This window comes from Dromiciops gliroides, chromosome 4 (genome assembly GCF_019393635.1).
Source record: "Dromiciops gliroides isolate mDroGli1 chromosome 4, mDroGli1.pri, whole genome shotgun sequence".
Classification (NCBI taxonomy): Eukaryota; Metazoa; Chordata; class Mammalia; order Microbiotheria; family Microbiotheriidae; genus Dromiciops; species Dromiciops gliroides.
Genome location: NC_057864.1, coordinates 94,018,907 through 94,037,535, shown reverse-complemented (window position 1 = coordinate 94,037,535; position 18,629 = coordinate 94,018,907). Strand labels below are relative to the sequence as shown.

The 18,629-nt window shown below is 35.9% G+C and overlaps 1 protein-coding gene across 1 annotated transcript in view; it reads left to right on the top strand.

Moving 5' to 3' along the window:
* ASPM (assembly factor for spindle microtubules) overlaps positions 1-18,629 on the top strand; it is a 57,745-nt gene that overhangs the window by 23,974 nt on the left and 15,142 nt on the right. The window contains exons 13-18 of the mRNA XM_043964417.1: positions 2,142-2,360; positions 3,513-3,720; positions 3,815-3,960; positions 4,058-4,186; positions 10,162-10,356; positions 14,413-18,453. Coding sequence (XP_043820352.1) covers positions 2,142-2,360; positions 3,513-3,720; positions 3,815-3,960; positions 4,058-4,186; positions 10,162-10,356; positions 14,413-18,453 — 4,938 coding nt within the window. The remainder of the gene's footprint in view (positions 1-2,141; positions 2,361-3,512; positions 3,721-3,814; positions 3,961-4,057; positions 4,187-10,161; positions 10,357-14,412; positions 18,454-18,629) is intronic.

Sequence of the window (18,629 nt, the reverse complement as noted above, 5' to 3'; positions counted from 1 at the left end):
AAGACTTATTAGTTGTAAAGTGGAATCTTGCTTTGATATTAGTTGGACTGATTATTTCCAACTACGTAACAACCCTACCAACTTTGAAATTCTTAGAGTTAATTCTGAAGTATATAGTGCTTCTGTTATTCTTACAGGACCATGCTGTGCTTTTGTATTCATCTTTCATTGTTTGCCCTATCTTCTATTTTCTTTTTATGGATTTTCTTTTAGGCAAAATCAGTTTGTGGTTGAGTTTCCTATGTATAGTTTCTTTTTTTTAGTCATAAAAGTATTTTATTATTTTCCAGTTACATGTAAAACGTTTTCAACATTTCTTTTCATAAGATTTTTAGTTCCAAATTTTTCTTCCTCCCTCCATTCCCTCACCCCTCCCCAAGACAGAAAGTAATCTGATATAGGTTATATGTCTATGTATAGTTTCTTAGAAAACTCTCCTTTTTCCTCTCTTTGGAATTGTTATTACAGAATTTCAATTTTTGAGAGCTTCCCTTCCCTCTTAGGCTAATTACCTCTTTGGAATTTTAGTACTTTGAGACTGCTTTGAAATCTCTTATTCTCCTCAGTCTAGTTTCTACTTCAGATCATTCCTGGTTTTGCTTTCCTTTATCAAAAGTTCTAAATTAGAGTGATTATTTCCCTTCATCACCTAAGCTTACTGTCATTTACTGCCCTGATTGAAACAAATGAAAATCATATGCACAATATATTCGAAACTCTTTGGTTCCTAATACCTTTTAAAGAATCAAATAGCCAGGTAAATGATAAATTGTTCTGATTTGGGCAGAATGAGTCCCATATAATTGAAACTTCCATCCCTCCTGTGCCACATTTCCCTGCCAGGCTTAGGATCTTTTTCCCAAAATCCCAATCAATTTCCTTTTCTCTGTCCATATGGTCTGAAATATATACCAATGACATCACTTCTGTCTCTGCTGATCTTCTCTTAAATGATCATTGTATTTCTTGCCTAGATCACATGAATGAATATATATGTATATGCTATTCTCCTTCCCTTATACATTTTTTTACATTTGAATGGGTATACCTTTCTAGAGACTTATTCCAGTAAAAGTTCTCATCTTATCATATCTCAGTATTATTTGTTTTTGTTTTTTGTGGGGTTGGGGGGGGTGGGGCAATTGGGGTTAAGTGACTTGCCCAGGGTCACACAGCTAGTAAATGTTAAGTGTCTGAGGCCAGATTTGAACTCAGGTCCTCCTGAATCCAGGGCCGGTGCTCTATCCACTGTGCTACCTAGCTGCTCCTCATATCTCAGTATTATTAAAGAAGTCATCTTTGCCTACTAGCATTAGAATATCTAGTTCACTTTGCTTGTCATTGCTACTTTGTGCTTTTGTGTGTATGTGTCAGAAGCCCTAGAATCAGTCTTCCTGCGTTAAAATTCTTACTCCACTACTACATATGTGACCATGGAAAACTCATTTAACTTTTATGATTTCAGTTTCTCCTTTTGTATTAATGATTTGGACTAGATGACCTCTAAGGTCCTTTGTGAATCTAAAATTGATGGCCTTGTCACGATCTTTATGATTGTTTTGATTTTGTCTCCTGTGAATTTTTCATCAATCTCTACTACTGTATGTCTTACATTGTTAATCTCTGTTTCAATTAGCTTCTTGGGTAGTCAGGTATCTCCCTTGCTTTTTTAGATTAAAGCCATTTTTATTAGATGTGCAGGACTTTAGACAAGTATGTTATTACTGGCTCTTTTTAGGAACACTTATTTATGGCCAGGATCTTCTTCTTCCTAGATTTAAACAGTGGTCCAACTATCTTCTTCAATGCTACATTAAAAAACATTCCTTTTCTACTCTTTCTGCTTGTCATTCTTTCTGCCCTTATTCTAATGCTTTTATTTTTATAATTCATCTTTTTCTTTTTGAACATATCAATCTTTTTTAGTCACTTATATTTGATAAAATTTTAGGAAAGTGCTGTGAGGATATTATTTTCTTAGGTTAATGTATTTATTCAATTTAGGGCATTGCAAGCTCATACTACTTGTTTAACTTTTCTTTAGGTAGATGTTAGAATTTTTTAGTTTCTATACTAAAAATTATAGATTACCATAATATGTAAGTGAGCCCTTTGTTTTTAGTAACTTTGTTCTCTTTCAGGTGGACATTTTGCTTAACTTAGAGCACTTAAAGGAAGAAATTATATTTTTAAAGCATTCACTAAATGTAAAAAGAAAAATTACTGCACTATCAACATATCCTAATGGCCTGACCCATGTGAACAAAAGTAGGAGTAGTTTTTCCTTGGAACACCATAGTGAAAATGTAAAATTACTGATGGATTGGGTAAATGCTGTTTGTGCATTCTATAACAACAAAGTAAGTTAATATGTATTTTCACCTAAATTTTTCATTTCTTTTCAAAATATAAATTTTCTTTTTTTAAAGGTATGTTTTAAAAGTAGTAGATTTCAATCCTCAAGTAAGAGTTTGTTTCTAAGGTGAGCCATGTGATATATACATATGTTCCTCTTTTTCTTTAATATGTTTGGGCACTTTTCCTTAGTGGGACATAACCTATATGGATTCACCTATATAAACACAGAGATTTTGTGTAAGGACCATGTGTTTTATTACCTTAAAAGCAAAATCATGGCATTTTTATAATGTTTTAGAGGAAGAGATGCTTAGTTATTCTTTTTTTTTTTTTTTTTGGTGAGGCAATTGGGGTTAAGTGACTTGCCCAGTGTCACACAGCTAGTAAGTGTCAAGTGTCTGAGGCTGGACCTGAACTCAGGTCCTTCTGACTCCAGGGCCGGTGCTTTATCCACTGTGCCACCTAGCTGCCCTTTAGTTATTCTTGTCATTAATTAGTTTTGTTTTAAAATATGACTAAGTAGCAATGAAGTTTGTTATTTTTTCTGGTCACCCGTTATAGATATTTGTGTGTGTGTGTTTTTTAAAGCATATCTTTTAAAAGTTACAGCAATTACTTTTTTAAAAGTTCTGCTGAACAGGAAAGGCAGTATGGTATTATAGATATAGGGAGTCAGAATGACCTGGGCTGAAGTTCCTGCCTTTTGAATATGTTTGTGATCATGAACAAATTATTTGATTTCATCCTGCACAAATTCTAACTTTAAATTTTAAATGGGTCATATGTTTCAGTGGAGTGAATTATTAAAAAAACAACAAAAAGCCCCCAAATATTTACTTGGATATAGTACCTACAATAAAGAAAATATGATGAGTTAAAGAAAATAAAAATAAAAGTTAAAATTATAATTTTTTCCTTTGTTATATCAGTTTTAGTTTATACAAAATAACTTTAAAACCTATTGATCATTTCCCACTTTTCTTCTAAGTATTAGAGCTTTAGAGACAATGTTATGAAATCTAACTTTCTTAAGCAACAATTTTCCTTTAAATTTTAAAAAGTAAATTAGAAACCAGTTAAAATACTTAATTGCTAATAGATTTTTAACAACTGAGAAAACTAAACTGAAATTTTTTCTTTAAATTTTCAATCAGGTAGAAAACTTTACAGTGTCTTTCTCAGATGGACGAGTATTATGTTATCTGATTCATCATTATCATCCTTGCTATGTGCCTTTTGAAGCTATATGCCAGCGTACCACGCAAACAGTGGAATATACAAAAACTGATTCAGTGGCACTAAATTCATCTTCTGAATCTGATGGAAGTAGTTTGGATATTTGTTTTGGAGGATTTGATCATGGTTAGTCATTTTTTGACAAGCTTTTATATGATTTCTTTGCTATGTCAAAGAATTTTTATGGTCATTCTAATTTGCCTCTTTTTGGACTATATAGCAACAAACAGCTCAGTGTTATACAAAGAGCTCCTAGACAATGAGAAAAAAAACTTTCAGTTGGTTAGCACTGCAGTGGGAGATCTTGGTGGAATACCTGCTATGATTCATCATGCAGACATGTCTAATACAATTCCTGATGAGAGGGTAAGTAAATGATATTTTCAGTACTAATTAAATTTTCATCAGTTAATATTCTGTAATCTCTATGTTCCTTTGATCATGTCTCATGTTTTCTTTTCAGGTTGTTATTACCTATTTGTCATTTCTTTGTGCAAGGCTTTTAGATCTTCGCAAAGAAACACGAGCTGCTCGAGTTATTCAGACAACTTGGAGAAAATACAAAATAAGAGCAAATCTAAAACTCTACCAGGTACACTTAGATAAAAATGGGATTTGATGATAGGTAAATTGGAAGATAGTAGAAGTTTGGTTCATGGGTTAGCATATAAATATTGAATTCTCACAAAAGTAACTGATATAGTCCCCTGATAATGAATCATCAGTGGCTTCCAACTACCTATAGGGTAAAATACTAATTTTTTTCATTTTGATATTTAAAGTCCTTCACAGTCTGAAATCAGCCTATTCTTTCAAGCTTATTTTACATGACTCTTTCACATAATCTATATTCCAGCCAAAAGGGCTGGTGCCTAAACTTGACATTCAGTCTCTTACCTAAGCAAGGGCCCTTTACACAGGTTACCCTGTGTCCCTGGAATGGGTTTGCTTCTCACTTCAACCTCACAGGAGTGCTCAGTTTGTTCAAGGCTCAACTTTGATGCTGTCTCCAATGGGAAGTCTTTCATGATTCTTGTTGTTTTCAGTATTCTCTCCCCCTTAACTCATCTTGTACTTCTCCATGTGAGTGCTGTGTCCCTTCAGTATAATCTGAATTTCATGAGGGTGAGGACTAGTTTTCGTTTTGTCATTGTATTCCCTATACTTAACTCATGAGGTATCTGGCATTTTCTAAATGCTTTTAGATAAATTTTTAATCTGTTGTTCACTGATAGATAAAAATGATTTTAAATGAGTTTGAATGCTTCGTGGCAAGTTTTCAAAGTTCGAATTCTCTGATTTAATGCTCACTGTGAGAGACATAGCTTTATTGTTGTCAAGATGATGCTTCGCACATACACATCACACACATACATGTCACTCAAGTTGTGATTAAAGCCATCATTTCTTCATATTTATGACCAGAAGCTACTAGGCGAAAATGTTATTCCATTGGGTAGCATTTCTCAATTTTGTAATCTATACTTTGTGCATTTTACCTGAATTGTGCTCCTGTAAAATGGAATTTGTGTAGCTAGAAGCCATGAGGTAGCTGGATTTCCTTTCACATATTACCCTGTACATTTTTTATTGAAATAAGTGTACCCTTTGGAAGAATCATCTTTTATTTGGGGGGTTACATTTTAAGTTCCAAGCTGTCTTCCTTATAGCATCTTACTTCCTAAGAGCTTTTTAGTTGATTTGAACATTTATAATGCTTAGAATAGCTTATTCATTCAGTTATTCCTTGAGCAGTATTGCTGTTAATATAGCCAATGTTCTCTTGGTTCTTCTCATTTCCCTCTTTATTATTTCCTGCAAGTCTTTTCTTGTTTTTCTAAAATCAGCTTCCTCCTCATTTCTTAGTTTTTGTTTTTGTTTTTTTTTTTTCAGTGAGGCAGTGGGGTTAAGTGACTTGCCCAGGGTCACACAGCTAGTAAGTGTTAAGTGTCTGAGGCCGGATTTGAACTCAGGTACTCCTGACTCCAGGGCCAGTGCTCTATCCATTGTGCCACCTAGCTGCCCCTAAAGTTAATTAGGGGTTTGTTTGTTTTTTTAAGTGCCTCCTCATTTCTTACAACACAGTAGTAATCCACCACAATCATATACTACAACTTAATGGATATCCCCTTAATTTCTAGTTCTTTGCTACCGCAAAGCTACTGCTATAAACATTTTAGAACATATAGATTCATTTCCTTTTTCCCTGATCATCTTGGGAAACAAATCTAGTAGTGGCATTGTTGGGTCAAAGGGTATAGGTAGTTTAATAACTCTTTAGGCATAATTCCAGAATGCTTTCCAAAATGGTTGGATCAATTCACAGTTCCACCAACAGCGAATTAGTGTCCCAATTTTTCTACATCCCCTCCAATATTTTACATTTTTCCCTTCTATCATTTTAGCCAATCTCATAGGTGGAAATGATATCTCAAAGTTGTTTTGTTTTGTTTTGTTTGTTTGTTTTTTTGGTTTTTTTTGCAGGCAATGGGGGGGTTAAGTGACTTGCCCAGGGTCACACAGCTAGTTAGTGTCAAGTGTCTGAGGCCGGATTTGGACTCAGGTACTCCTGAATCCAGGGCTGGTGCTTTAACCACTGCACCATCTAGCTGCCCCTCAAAGTTGTTTTAATTTGCATGTCTAGGTCATTTATCCATTTTGACCGTATCTTGGTAAATGATGTAAGATATTGGTTTTTACTTAGTTTCTGCCAGACTACTTTACAGTTTTCCTAACAGTTTTGACCAAATAGTGAATTCTTATTCCAAACACTATTGCCAACATTTCCAAATCAATAATAAATACTGTTGATGATGATAGGCATCCTTGTTTCATTCCTGATCTTATTGGGAAGGCTTCTAGCTTATCATTATTACAAATATTGCTTGCTGATGGTTTTAGGTAGATGCTTCTTATCATTCTAAGGAAAACTCCATTGATACTTATGTGTTCAAGGGGGCAGCTAGGTAGCTCAGTGGATAAAGCCCTGGCCCTGGATTCAGGAGGGCCTGAGTTCAAATTCAGCCTTAGACACTTGACACTTACTAAGCTGTGTGACCCTGGGCAAATCACTTAACCCTCATTGCCTTGCCAAAAAAAAAAAAAAAGGCAGATACTTATGCATTCAAGTGTTTCTAATAGGAATGAGTATTTGTTTTATTTTGTCAAAAGTTTTTTTTGCATCTGTTGTTAAAATCATGATTTTTGTTACTTTTGTTATTGATATAATCAATTATGTTAACAGTTTTCCTTATTTAAATCATCCCTGCATTTCCAGTATAAATCTCCTTTGTCACCATGTATATAATCTTTGTGACATCTTCTAGCTAATATTTTATTTAGAATTTTTGCACCCATATTCATTAGTGAAATTGATCCATATTGTTTTTTTCTCTGTTTTCACTCTTTTTGGTTTACCTATCAGCACCATATTTGTTTCATAAAAGGAGTTTGGTAGTCCTACAATGTTATAGTTTTGCTATCTATTTCCACCTGTAATTTATTTAGTTTTTCCTTTAAGAATTTGAATGCTATAGCATTTGGTGCAAATAGTATTGATATTATTTCATTATCTATGGTACCTTTTAACATAATGTACCTTCCCTGTTTATCTCTGTCAATTAAACGTATTTTAGTTTTAATTTAGTCTGAGATCATGATTGTTACCCCTGCATTTTTTTTTTGCATCAGCTGAAGCATAATAAATTCCACTCTAGCCCTTTATTTTTATTCCATGTGTGGCTCTAATTTTTAAATATGATTTTTGTAAACCATATGTAGATGGATTCTGGTTTTTGATCCATTCTGCTATCTTTTTTCTGTTTTATGGGGGAGTTTACCCCCATTCACATTCAAAGTTATAATTACTGGGGCAGCTAGGTGGCACAGTGGATAAAGCATCACCAACCCTGGATTCAGGAGGACCTGAGTTCAAATGTTACCGTAGACACTTGACACTTACTAGCTGTGTGACCCTGGGCAAGTCACTTAACCCTCACTGCCCCCCACAAAAAAAATAAAATAAAAAATAAACAAAGTTATAATTACTGGTTGTGTCTTTACCTCCATCTATTTTTTTGTCACTGTTTAACCTCTCCTCTCTTTTTGCCCTATTCCTCCTCAGATGGCTAATTCTGATTACCACCTCCCTAATTTGTACCCCTTCTAAGAGCTCCTCCCTTATCCTCTCCCTTTACCCTCCTATTTCTTAATCTACCCATTCTTCTAAGACTCCCTCTCTTATCCTTTCTTCTTACCCTTCTCTTTCTTAATTTACACACCCTTCTAAATAGTCCCTCCCTTATCTTATTCACTTGCCCTTTTATTTAGTAATCTTCACACCTTTCTAAGAGTCCCTCCCTTATTCTATCCCCTCACCCTCCTATTTCTCTGTAAGTTAAGAAGACTTATACCCTTCTATATGTACATGTTATTCCCTTTTTAACACAGTTATGAGAATAAGGTTCTAGCACTACCAGCCCTCCACTCCCTTCTTAGCTCCACTGTAACAGTTCTTTCATTAATGCCTCTTTTGTATGAGATAAGTTGCTCCATTTTACCTCTCCCTAACTAATTTTATTTTTTTTTTAAGGATCATCCCATCATAAATCAATTCAACCTCAAGCCTTCAATCTATGTATGCTCTCAAACTACCCTAGTAATGATAATATTCTTAAGAGTTACAGATGTTTTCCCATATAAGAATTAAATAGTTGGAAATTCTAAATCCCTTATAATTGGTCTTTCATGTTTATCTTCTTATGCTTCTCCTGATTCTTTTGGCTCAAATTTTGAAGAGTAATATTGAGGCAGAATTGCCTCAATGACATGGCTGATCTCATTATCTTTCCTGCCACTCTACCTCCCCCAATCCTCCACCTCCAAGCAAAACCAAAACCCAAAACAAAACTTATTTCTGAAATTCTCAATTTCTGTAGTGAATGCTACCATACTTCATCATCTATGTTTACAGCCTAAGGTATTATATGGAACTCTTTCCTGTCCCTCAGCCCACATACATGTAATTGATATCATAATAGGGATGGATTTAATTGATCAAATTGATCGTGAGCCATCCCAAAGGAATTACAAGACTCAGTAACTCAGTTTTCCAAGTTTTATTCAAATACTGTGATGACCACAGGGAGAGCACCAAGGAGAAAAGTGTCTCGAATAGGGGGGATGAAAATGGTTATATTTATAGTGAGGAAAAGTAGGTTATTTCCTCATTATCTTAATCTTCTCCTTAAGGAGGTACATGGGAGGTCTTATCCTAATTTGGACTTCCTGGGGTCCTAAGACAACTTCCAAGGTGGGTACCTTTTTCCTTGGAGGTATGTGTTTAGGGTGTACATGTCATAAGGTGAACCCGAGGTCACATTTGGTCTTTTCTGCACATGTTCCTAAAGACATGCTTAAACTTGTCTGGGTGTTTTTGATATCTCTTTACTTAAGATCTGGTTTCTAGGTGTCCTGTCATCTAGGAATATTAATGGTTATTAGTGGTTAATGATCCCTAATTATAGTCTCTGTTGATGGTGAGGGTTGATAGGGACTTGAACCCTCTTGGTTACAGTACTGTTGATAAGAACATAAACCTTAGTTTCTCTGTTAACCTTTTTAGGTATCATTGATAAGGACTCAAGCTTCAGTTTATCTGTTAACCCCTTTTTGCCTTCTCCATCACAATCAGTTGCCATATTATGTTGTTTCTAATTTCATGATATTTCTTATACTGCTTCTTTCTTGGACTGTCTTCCTTATTTGTTTCCTTGTCTCAAGTTTTTCTCTTCTTCAGTTTGTTCTTCATGTAACTGTCAAAGTGATTTTCCCAAAGTGAAGTCTAATCACATCACCTTTTCTACTCAGTGAACTCAAATGACTCCATCTATCACTTCTATGATTAAATATAAGCTTCTCTTTTAGTTTTTTAAAGGCTTTTACAACCTGGCCCTCACCTACTTTTCTTACTATAGTATTCCCCTTCACATACTCTACAATCCAAACATGCTGGCATATGTGCTATTTCTTTCTTTCTCTTTCTTTTTCTTTTTTTGCAGGGCAATGAGGGTTAAGTGACTTGCCCAGAGTCGCACAAGTAAGTGTCAAGTGTCTGAGTCCGGATTTGAACTCAGGTCCTCCTGATTCCAGGGTCAGTGCTTTATCCACTGCGCTACCTAGCTGCCCCATATCTGTTATTTCTTATACTAAACATTCCATCTCCCATAGCCATACCTTTACAATGGCTTTCCCCCATTACCTGAATGTATTCTCTCCTCAACACCTCTTGGAATCCTTTTCCCCCTTTCAGAACCTTCCTCAAGCATCAAATTATACTTCAAGTCTTGTTCTCTCCCACTCGCTGCCTCTAACCCAGCCCACTTTACCTTCTGTTTTATATATCGGATATTTATTTTGCAAGGATATGTGCTTCTTGAGCATAGAGACTATTTCACTTTTGTCTTTGTATCTCCCATGCTTAGCACAGTATCTGTTATATAGTAGATGCTAAATAAATGCTTTTTAATTGATTATAATATGGTTATCTTTTGTATAATCTATTTTCAGGAGAAAGACAAGGCTGCTCGAGTAATTCAAGCAGCTGTAACCAAATTCCTGGCCAAAAAAAGAATGAAGAAACTTTTTAATGCAACAGTAATTATTCAAAAATATTGGCGAAGATACTTAGCACAGAGGAAAATGTTGATGTTAAGGAAAGCAAAACTGGAAAAAATTCAAAATAAATCAGCAGTGATTATTCAGGTATAGTAAAGTATTTGGGGTTGGTATTATAGCATTTAAATCATCTGTTTGAAGTGCCATTCTTTGAAAGAAGAAGTTAAAATTATACTTATATTTAGGTTTGGGATATTATTACTATATTTGTTGTTATGCCCATTGGAATTTCTTTTTTTGTTTATTTGTTTGTTTGTTTTTTTGTGGGGCAATGAGGGTTAAGTGACTTGCCCAGGGTCACACAGCTAGTAAGTGTCAAGTGTCTGAGGCTGGAGTTGAACTCGGGTATTCCTGAATCCAGGGCTGGTGCTTTATCCACTGCGCCACCTAGCTGTCCCCCATTGGAATTTCTTAAACAGCTAGGAGTCATTTCACCACTGTTGGGATAACTGAGGTTGGTGAACTGCTTGAATGTCGTAGTTGTGAGCTGCAATAGGGCTAAAGCTCATAGAGCAGTAGAGTACACTAAGTCTGATGAACTCCTGTGGGTAGCAAACCACTAGTCAGCTTGGGTTGGAACAGCAAGGTAGAAGTTTCACACCAATCAGTATTGTGATTGGTCCTGAGAGTGGTTGCTGTATTTTTAGCCTGAGTGAGAATGAGAGACTCACTAACCCCTTTATTCCTCCTATCACCCCAGGAATTTCTTGTACAGGGTGGGCCAAAAGTTTTGAAGTTTTAATAACTTTTTGAAAATTATTTTTTCTTTATTTATTGCCATTTATGAGATTTGATTTTTCATACGTAATGTAAATTCATTTCCCATATATACTGCATATGATGCTATGGTATTGTAAATTAAAAACAAAAAATAAAGGAGTTATTAAATATTTGTGACTTTTGGCCCACCCTGTATATAAAATGAATAATGAACATTTAAAGAATATGGATGATTTTTGTGTGTGTTTGTGGGGGTGGGCAATGAAGGTTAAGTGACTTGGCCAGGGTTAAGTGACTAAGTGTCAGGTGTCTGAGGTCAGATTTGAATTCAGGTCCTCCTGACTTTAGGGCTGGTGCTTTATCCACTGTGCCACCTAGCTGCCCCCACATTTAAAGAATGTGTGTGTGTGTGTGTGTGTGTGTGTGTGTGTGTGTGTGTGTGTATACATATGTGTCTAAATCATACTAGAGATCTCTGTAGGCTACATATTAACTTAGAAAACCACATTAACATTTTCAATGTCCTATTGTATTTTTATATTCTTAAATATTTCTCAGTTATATTTTAACCTGTTTGGGGGCACATCCATGTTCAAGAATGCTGTAGGCTGTATTTGGACTGCTGTCCGTATTTTTGACACCTCTGGTATCATAGCCATTTAACGTGGGAAAATCTAGATAATAAAACAAATATCTTTTTTTGGTTGGGCTTGGGAATGGAGTGAGGATGCACTTGAAATTAGCTTGGAATTACTAAAAATTGAGCTACTTCCCAGATGTAATCTAGCCTGCTCTTGTGGAAATTTATTTTGATTTGGGGACCCTACCTTTGGGCTGAGATTAGAAAGCCTTAGGCCCTCAGGGTCTCTTCTGTGTGGGAGGTGCTGGTGCCCCTCCCCCTCAGCTTCAGCTGAGCCAAAAAGCCCTGTGGGCTGTACAAGATGCCAGGTCAGACAGCTGGGGGGAAAAAAGCCCCCAGCTCCCTCCGACCTGAGTGGAGCTATCCGAAAGATCCCGGATAGCCTGTGCTGAGGCACGGGATGCTTGAGCATCCCCCCAGCCCCAGCCGCATCCCTGGCTGGCGGATTAGCTTCGTGTGTGGGTGCAGAAAGCCCTGAGATTTAAGTGGAGATAAGAAAGATATATATAGACCTGGGGGTTAGACTCAGGGGGGCTGAGGAGATGGCAAAGGTTGAAGAAGACAGACAGGGGGCTATAAGGACGCAGGAGAAGACGAGAAGGACTAGGAGCAGAGAAAAGAGGTCAAAGGGCAGACTGACAGAGCAGACAGACAGAAGGTCGGTGAGAGAGAAACAAACGGGTTCAGCGGTGGCAGTAAGGAGAGGAAAGTTAGAAGCAGGGGGATTTACAAAGCGAAAGGGGCTCGGAGTTAGAATAAAGGACCTGAGTGCCCTAAGGCAAGAGGAGGCTAAGGCCCTTAGTGTATTAAAGAAGGTCTGGGTGCAGCAGGTGGGAAAGAGCCATAGTGGAAAGAGACGCACCCGCAATGCAGTCAGGTTGTACATTTTATTTCCCTGTATTCTTAATTTTAAATAGTATCTCATAAATAAACTCTGCTTTGATTATTTAGTTAAGAGGCTTCTTAATATTTTGCTTATCAATTTGGGAGTAGAACAGTGTGGTGGAACTTTATAAACGGGCCATGTTAAATTAATAGCAGTCAGACAGCCAGTTAGTCGACAGTCCCCAGATTAGTACCCCAGTCAGATTAGCTCCCAAATTAGCTCTAGTCATTTAAAATATTTCTACACTCTCTAATTTTGGACAAGAATGCTATATGGCACAGTGGATAAAGCACCAGACTTGGATTCAGGAGGATACTTGACACCAGCTATATGACCCTGGGCAAATCACTTAACCTTCATTGCCCTGCAAAAAAAAAAGTAAAATGCTATATGGCTTTGAATTATAAAACACTACAAGCTCTGAATAATAAAAATTGGGGGGGGGTCACCCAACTATTGGAAAGATGTATGGCTGGCATAAGGGTATAGCAGTATTTTACAATGACTTATGAATCTTGTGGTATAAGAGATGTAATTTAAGAAATGTGTATCTAAAGAGATGGACCTATTATATGGTGAGAGTAAGGGATATGAGAGTCTGATTACTAGACTGATACACATAGGATGTTAAAAGATTTTGAGAACTGCCTTCAATATATTAGTTAGATTTTCCATGGAGGAGCTGTGGAAGGACACATAAGAATCATGCAGAATGAGCAAATATAAGTGGGTGGCTATTTGCACTGTTTTAGGTAGTACCCACATTTACCTCATGAATTTATTGAAGCATTGAATGTTTTTAGTTATACAGCATGTTTGGAGAAATGTACTATATTCAAGATAAATATAGTTTACCACTTGAGGTAGGAAGTCATCAAAATATAGCTAAACTAACTTAATTCTATCATAAAACAGGTTGAAATAACTTTCAAAATATGTACTTTCTCATATAAATGAAGTATACTAAATATAATTTTAACCTTTTCTTTGACACAAAATATGTTTTGCTATATTATGATATAATAAAGTGACAACCCCAGTGATTCCTGAGGAATATAAGACTATTTGCCCAGAACCAAATAATTCTATATATCTGTAATTTTCTATTTTCACTTTCTTTCTCCTTCCTTTCTTCCTTTCTGTCTCTATCCCTTTTTCGTTGTTCCTGGTTAAGAGGAGATTAGCTACAAAAGCTTGTTAAATCATTTATCTCAATTTTCTATATGCAAAGGGCTCTGTTAAGTAACTTTTGTGGAAGTGCATAAATTTTGCTATAGGTACTTACTCCCCAATTAGAAGAGGTCTTTTTTGTTTATTTGGTGTTTTGTTTTGTTTTGTTTTTTTAAACTGCATATCCAGAAGTTCTATCTCCAAAAACTGAGATGCTAGGGAGTTTGATGGATTGTTGGAGTATTCATCTGCTTTTAGTTTTTGTAAGGTGGGACATACTATAGACTATTGTGATGAGTAGTAATTTCATCCTAGAAAAAAGGTTGATGAAATATTCTGTGGAATAAAAATGAAGGAATTTTTAGACCTAATACTACAGGGTTTTCTTTACAACTTTTTAAAGTATGAGTATCCTTTTTTGACATCAAAATTTTGCAGACCTTAAAATGATAGTAGTTTTTGCTGGAGGAAGACAATATATATGTAAAATAAATTTACATCTTCTTATAGTTTTGAAGTTAGGTATAGTATAAAGAAAAAGAATCTGCTAAGAGTTCACATTGTTATTATTACATTTCAACATAGGTTAGAGTAATGAATATCTTTGCTTATTTGCATTGTTACTTTAAAACTTGCCTTTCAGAAAGTAGGGAAAGCTAGTTATTTAGAAGTAATAAAAAATGAAAATGTGGCACTTATTTACTTTACTTTTTTTTTTTTTTTTTAGGCTTTCTGGAGAAGATATTCCACTAGAAAAAGGTTTCTGAAATTAAAATATTACACCACCATTCTTCAGGCTAGAATAAGAATGTTGGTGGCTATGGCTGCTTTTAAACAGCAGCGTTGGGCAGCTGTTACAATTCAGAGGCATTGGAGAGCTTGTTTAAGAAGAAGAGAAGACCGACAAAAATACGAAGTGCTCAGATCTTCAGCATTGGTAATTCAATCTGCATTCAGAAGATGGAAAAGACATAAAATAGAGCTGCAAACCAAAGCCATCATAGTATTACAAAGAACTTTCCGAAAATGGAAAGTCAGGAAACTAGTTAAGGAGCAAAAAGCAGCTATTATAATTCAATCATGGTATCGGATGCATAAACAGATGAAGAACTATACACACATCAGATCATCTATAATTATCATCCAGAGCAGATTTAGATGCATTCAGGCCAAAAAGTTATATACTGAAAAGAAGAAATGTATATTGATTATCCAGAGGCATTATAGAGCTTATCGGAAAGGAAGGATTGAAAGAATCAAATATTTACAAAAACACAAGGCAGTTATACAGCTTCAAGCAGCTTTCAGGGGAATGAAAGCTCGTCAATTATGTAGAAAAATAAGAGCTGCTTGTGTTATTCAGTCACATTATCGTGCTTATATTTTGAAAAAGAAATTTCAAAGAATGAAACATGCCATAATAACGTTGCAGGCATTTATCAAGATGAAACAAACACGTAAACAATATTTAACTTTAAGAAAATCTACAGTGTGTATCCAGCGCTGGTACCGTTCCAAAAGATATGCCGCACAATGCAGAGATGAATATCGGCTATTACGGGAATCTTGCATTAAATTACAAGCTATTGTGAGGGGGCACCTGGCTCGTAAACAGTTAGGTTTACAGAGAAAAGCTGCTACTTTGTTGCAGTCTTACTTTAGAATGAGAAAGGAGCAAAAACACTATCTTCAAATTTATAGAGCTACAGTTTGTATTCAGAATCATTACCGTGCATGCAAAGTACAAATCTATGAGAGAGAAAAATTCTTAGAAGTAAAAAAAGCAGTTGTTTGCTTGCAAGCAGCATATAGAGGCTATAAAGTCCGTAAGATGTTCAAGCAGAAATCTGCTGCTGCTCTTAAAATTCAAACTGCTTTTAGAGGTCACACCAAAAGATTGAAATATCAAGCCATACTTAAGTCTTGTATCAAGATTCAACAGTGGTATAGAGCACATAAGACTGGGTATGAAATAAGAATGAACTTCTTAAAGACAAGAGCAGCTGTGATTTTTCTTCAGTCAGTCTATCGTGGTTGGAAAGTTCGGAAGTGGGTCCAAAGGGAACACAATGCCGCAATCATCATTCAGTGTGCTTTTAGAAGGGTCAAAGCTCAGAAGGAATTTAGATTGATGAAAAATGCTGCATTGACCATCCAACAACATTTTAGAGCAAACATTTTAGAAAAGAAGCAGAACAAAGAACACACTGACCTTTATCATGCAATTTTGAGGCTTCAAGCAGCTTGGAGGGGAAGAGCAGTAAGAAGACAAATTAAAAGACAAAACCAATCTGCCGTCATTATACAGTCATGCTTTAGAATGTACATATGCCAAAAGAAATGGAAAACCATGAAAACAGCTGCTTTTCGGATCCAGAGGTATTACAAGGCTTACAAAAGTGGAAAGGAGCAATATTCTCTATATTTAAAAATAAGAACAGCTACGATCATTTTACAATCTGCTTATCGTGGTATGAGAGTAAGAAAACAAATGAAAGAGCTCCACAAAGCGGCTATAACTATTCAGGCTAAATATAAGTCTTATAGTGCAAGGAAGAAATACTCATCCCTTCGAGCTGCAGCTGTCACAATACAGAGACATTATCGAGCTCTTGTCAAAGCAAACTGCCAACGCTGGGAATACCTTGTTTTAAGGAATACAACTATCAAAATCCAAGCTATTTATAAGGGTGTAAGAGTAAGAAGACAAATTCAGCACATGCACAAGGCAGCCACTTGTATTAAAGCTATGTTTAAAATGTATCTGTTAAAAACAAAATATAGAACTATGAGGATGGCTGCTATTGTGATTCAGGTGAGATACAGAGCATATCTTCAAGGTAAAGTACAGCGTGAAAATTATTTGACACTTCTGCAATCTACCATTATTCTTCAAGCAGCTTTTAGGGGCACAAGAGTACGCCAAAAATTAAGAAAGATGAAGGTTGCAGCAACAGTAATACAGTCATACTATCAGAAATACAGACAACAAAAGTATTTGGGTGAGTTATGCAAGGTGACTAAACTTTTACAGCAGCAGCATTGTGCTATCCAGGAAAGAAACATACATGTTTGTAAGGACAGTATTTTGAGACATTCAGTGGTCCTCATTCAGGCAGCATTTCGGGGTATGAAAACAAGGCGACACTTGAAAGTAATGCATTTAGCTGCAACCCTCATTCAGAGGAGGTTCAGGTCTTCAATGATACGAAAAAGATACCTTTCTCTCAAGAGGGCAACAATTTTAATTCAGCGAAAGTATCGAGCAACAGTTTGTGCCAAGCGTGATTATCAAGAATATTTGTGTTTACGTAAGACCGTTATTGTTCTTCAGTCACATTATAGACGATTTATGGTAAAGAAAAAGGTGAAAGAGATGCACCAAGCTGCTACTATTATCCAAACTGCATTCAGAAGGCACAGAGGATATGTTTCACATCAAGCCATGAAACATACTTCCATCATGAGTCAGCAGCGTTCCTGTGTATACAAGGAAGGAATACTACAAATGGAAAACTATCTAAAGCAACAAAATTCTGTTGTGGTTATCCAGGCTGCATATCGAGGAATGAAAGCTCGTCAGCTTTTACAGAAGAAGCACAATGCGGCAATCATAATACAAAGCTCTTATAGAATGTATAAACAGTATTGTTACTATCAAGATATACAGTGGGCTACTAAAGTAATACAGAGGAGATTCAGGGTAAGCAGAGAGAGAAAGAAAGCACTTCAAGATTGTTTCATTATGAAGAAAGAAGCAACTTGCATTCAGGCAGCTTTTGGGGCTGACTATGACTTCACTATGACTAGTGAAGAAAGGCATGAACAACATCAAGCTCCTGTTGGTGTCCAAAAACATTTTCAAGTACACCATAGCGATCTCTCCCCTAGGGAAGCAACAGTTCTTCAGAGGAGATACAGCGCATCTATTATGACCTGTGTACCAACTGAAGGACGTCCTTACATACAGCCTACTTACAAAGGCCTCAAGCTACAAAGGAATTTTCTCCTTATGCATCACGCTGCTACACTAATTCAGGCTACCTTCCGAATGCACAAAGCCAGAGTAGCTTATCAAACCATGAGAAATGCAGCTGTTGTCATACAGACTTATTATAGGTTATATTCCAAAACAAAAATTGACCGAAATAAATTTTTAATAACACGGAAATCTATTCTAACTATTCAGTCTGCTTTCAGAGGTATGAAAGCTAGACAGGAATTTAAAAACATGTTAGAGAGAGAGATGGCAGCAATTGTTATACAGTCAGCATTTCGTCATTATAGGACAAAGATTCAATTTAAAGTGGCTCAAGGTGCCTCAGCTGTGTTTCAGAGTTGGCAAAAACCCTGTCAGAATACTCCTTTGCAGAAAGTGGCATATCCACAAAGAACAATTGAAAGGACAACTCATTTTACTTTTCATAAAATGATTACAAGAAACTTAGTGAAGCAAAATGGTGATGGCCAAAGAATTAGGTCTTCCCTTTGTATGTCCATGAATCATAGAAAACTTTTCCAGCAAATAAGATCTACTATCATATTACAGGCGTATTTGAAGAGGTGGCAAACCAGAAGGCAGTTTATATTGTATCGAAAATCAGCAGTGATTTTGCAGAATCCTCATAGAGCATATTTGTTTGCAAAATACCAAAGGGAAGTTAATTTACAAACCCAGAACAGCATTATAAGAATTCAAGCTTTAGTGAAAGGATTTATTCATCGGCAAAAATTTCGGAAAATTAAGGACAGCACCATTAAAATTCAGGTATTTATAAATGGCATTTCATAAAATACTATCATTTATTTTTCCTGTGCTGAGGTTTCATCAGCTTCATTAGAAACATTGGGGTAATTATTCCATCTATGTATCTTTTTAAGTAGCTTAATATGATTTGTAATCATGTGGTTTGAATGGCTGAGAAGGTTTTCTCTTTCAAGACA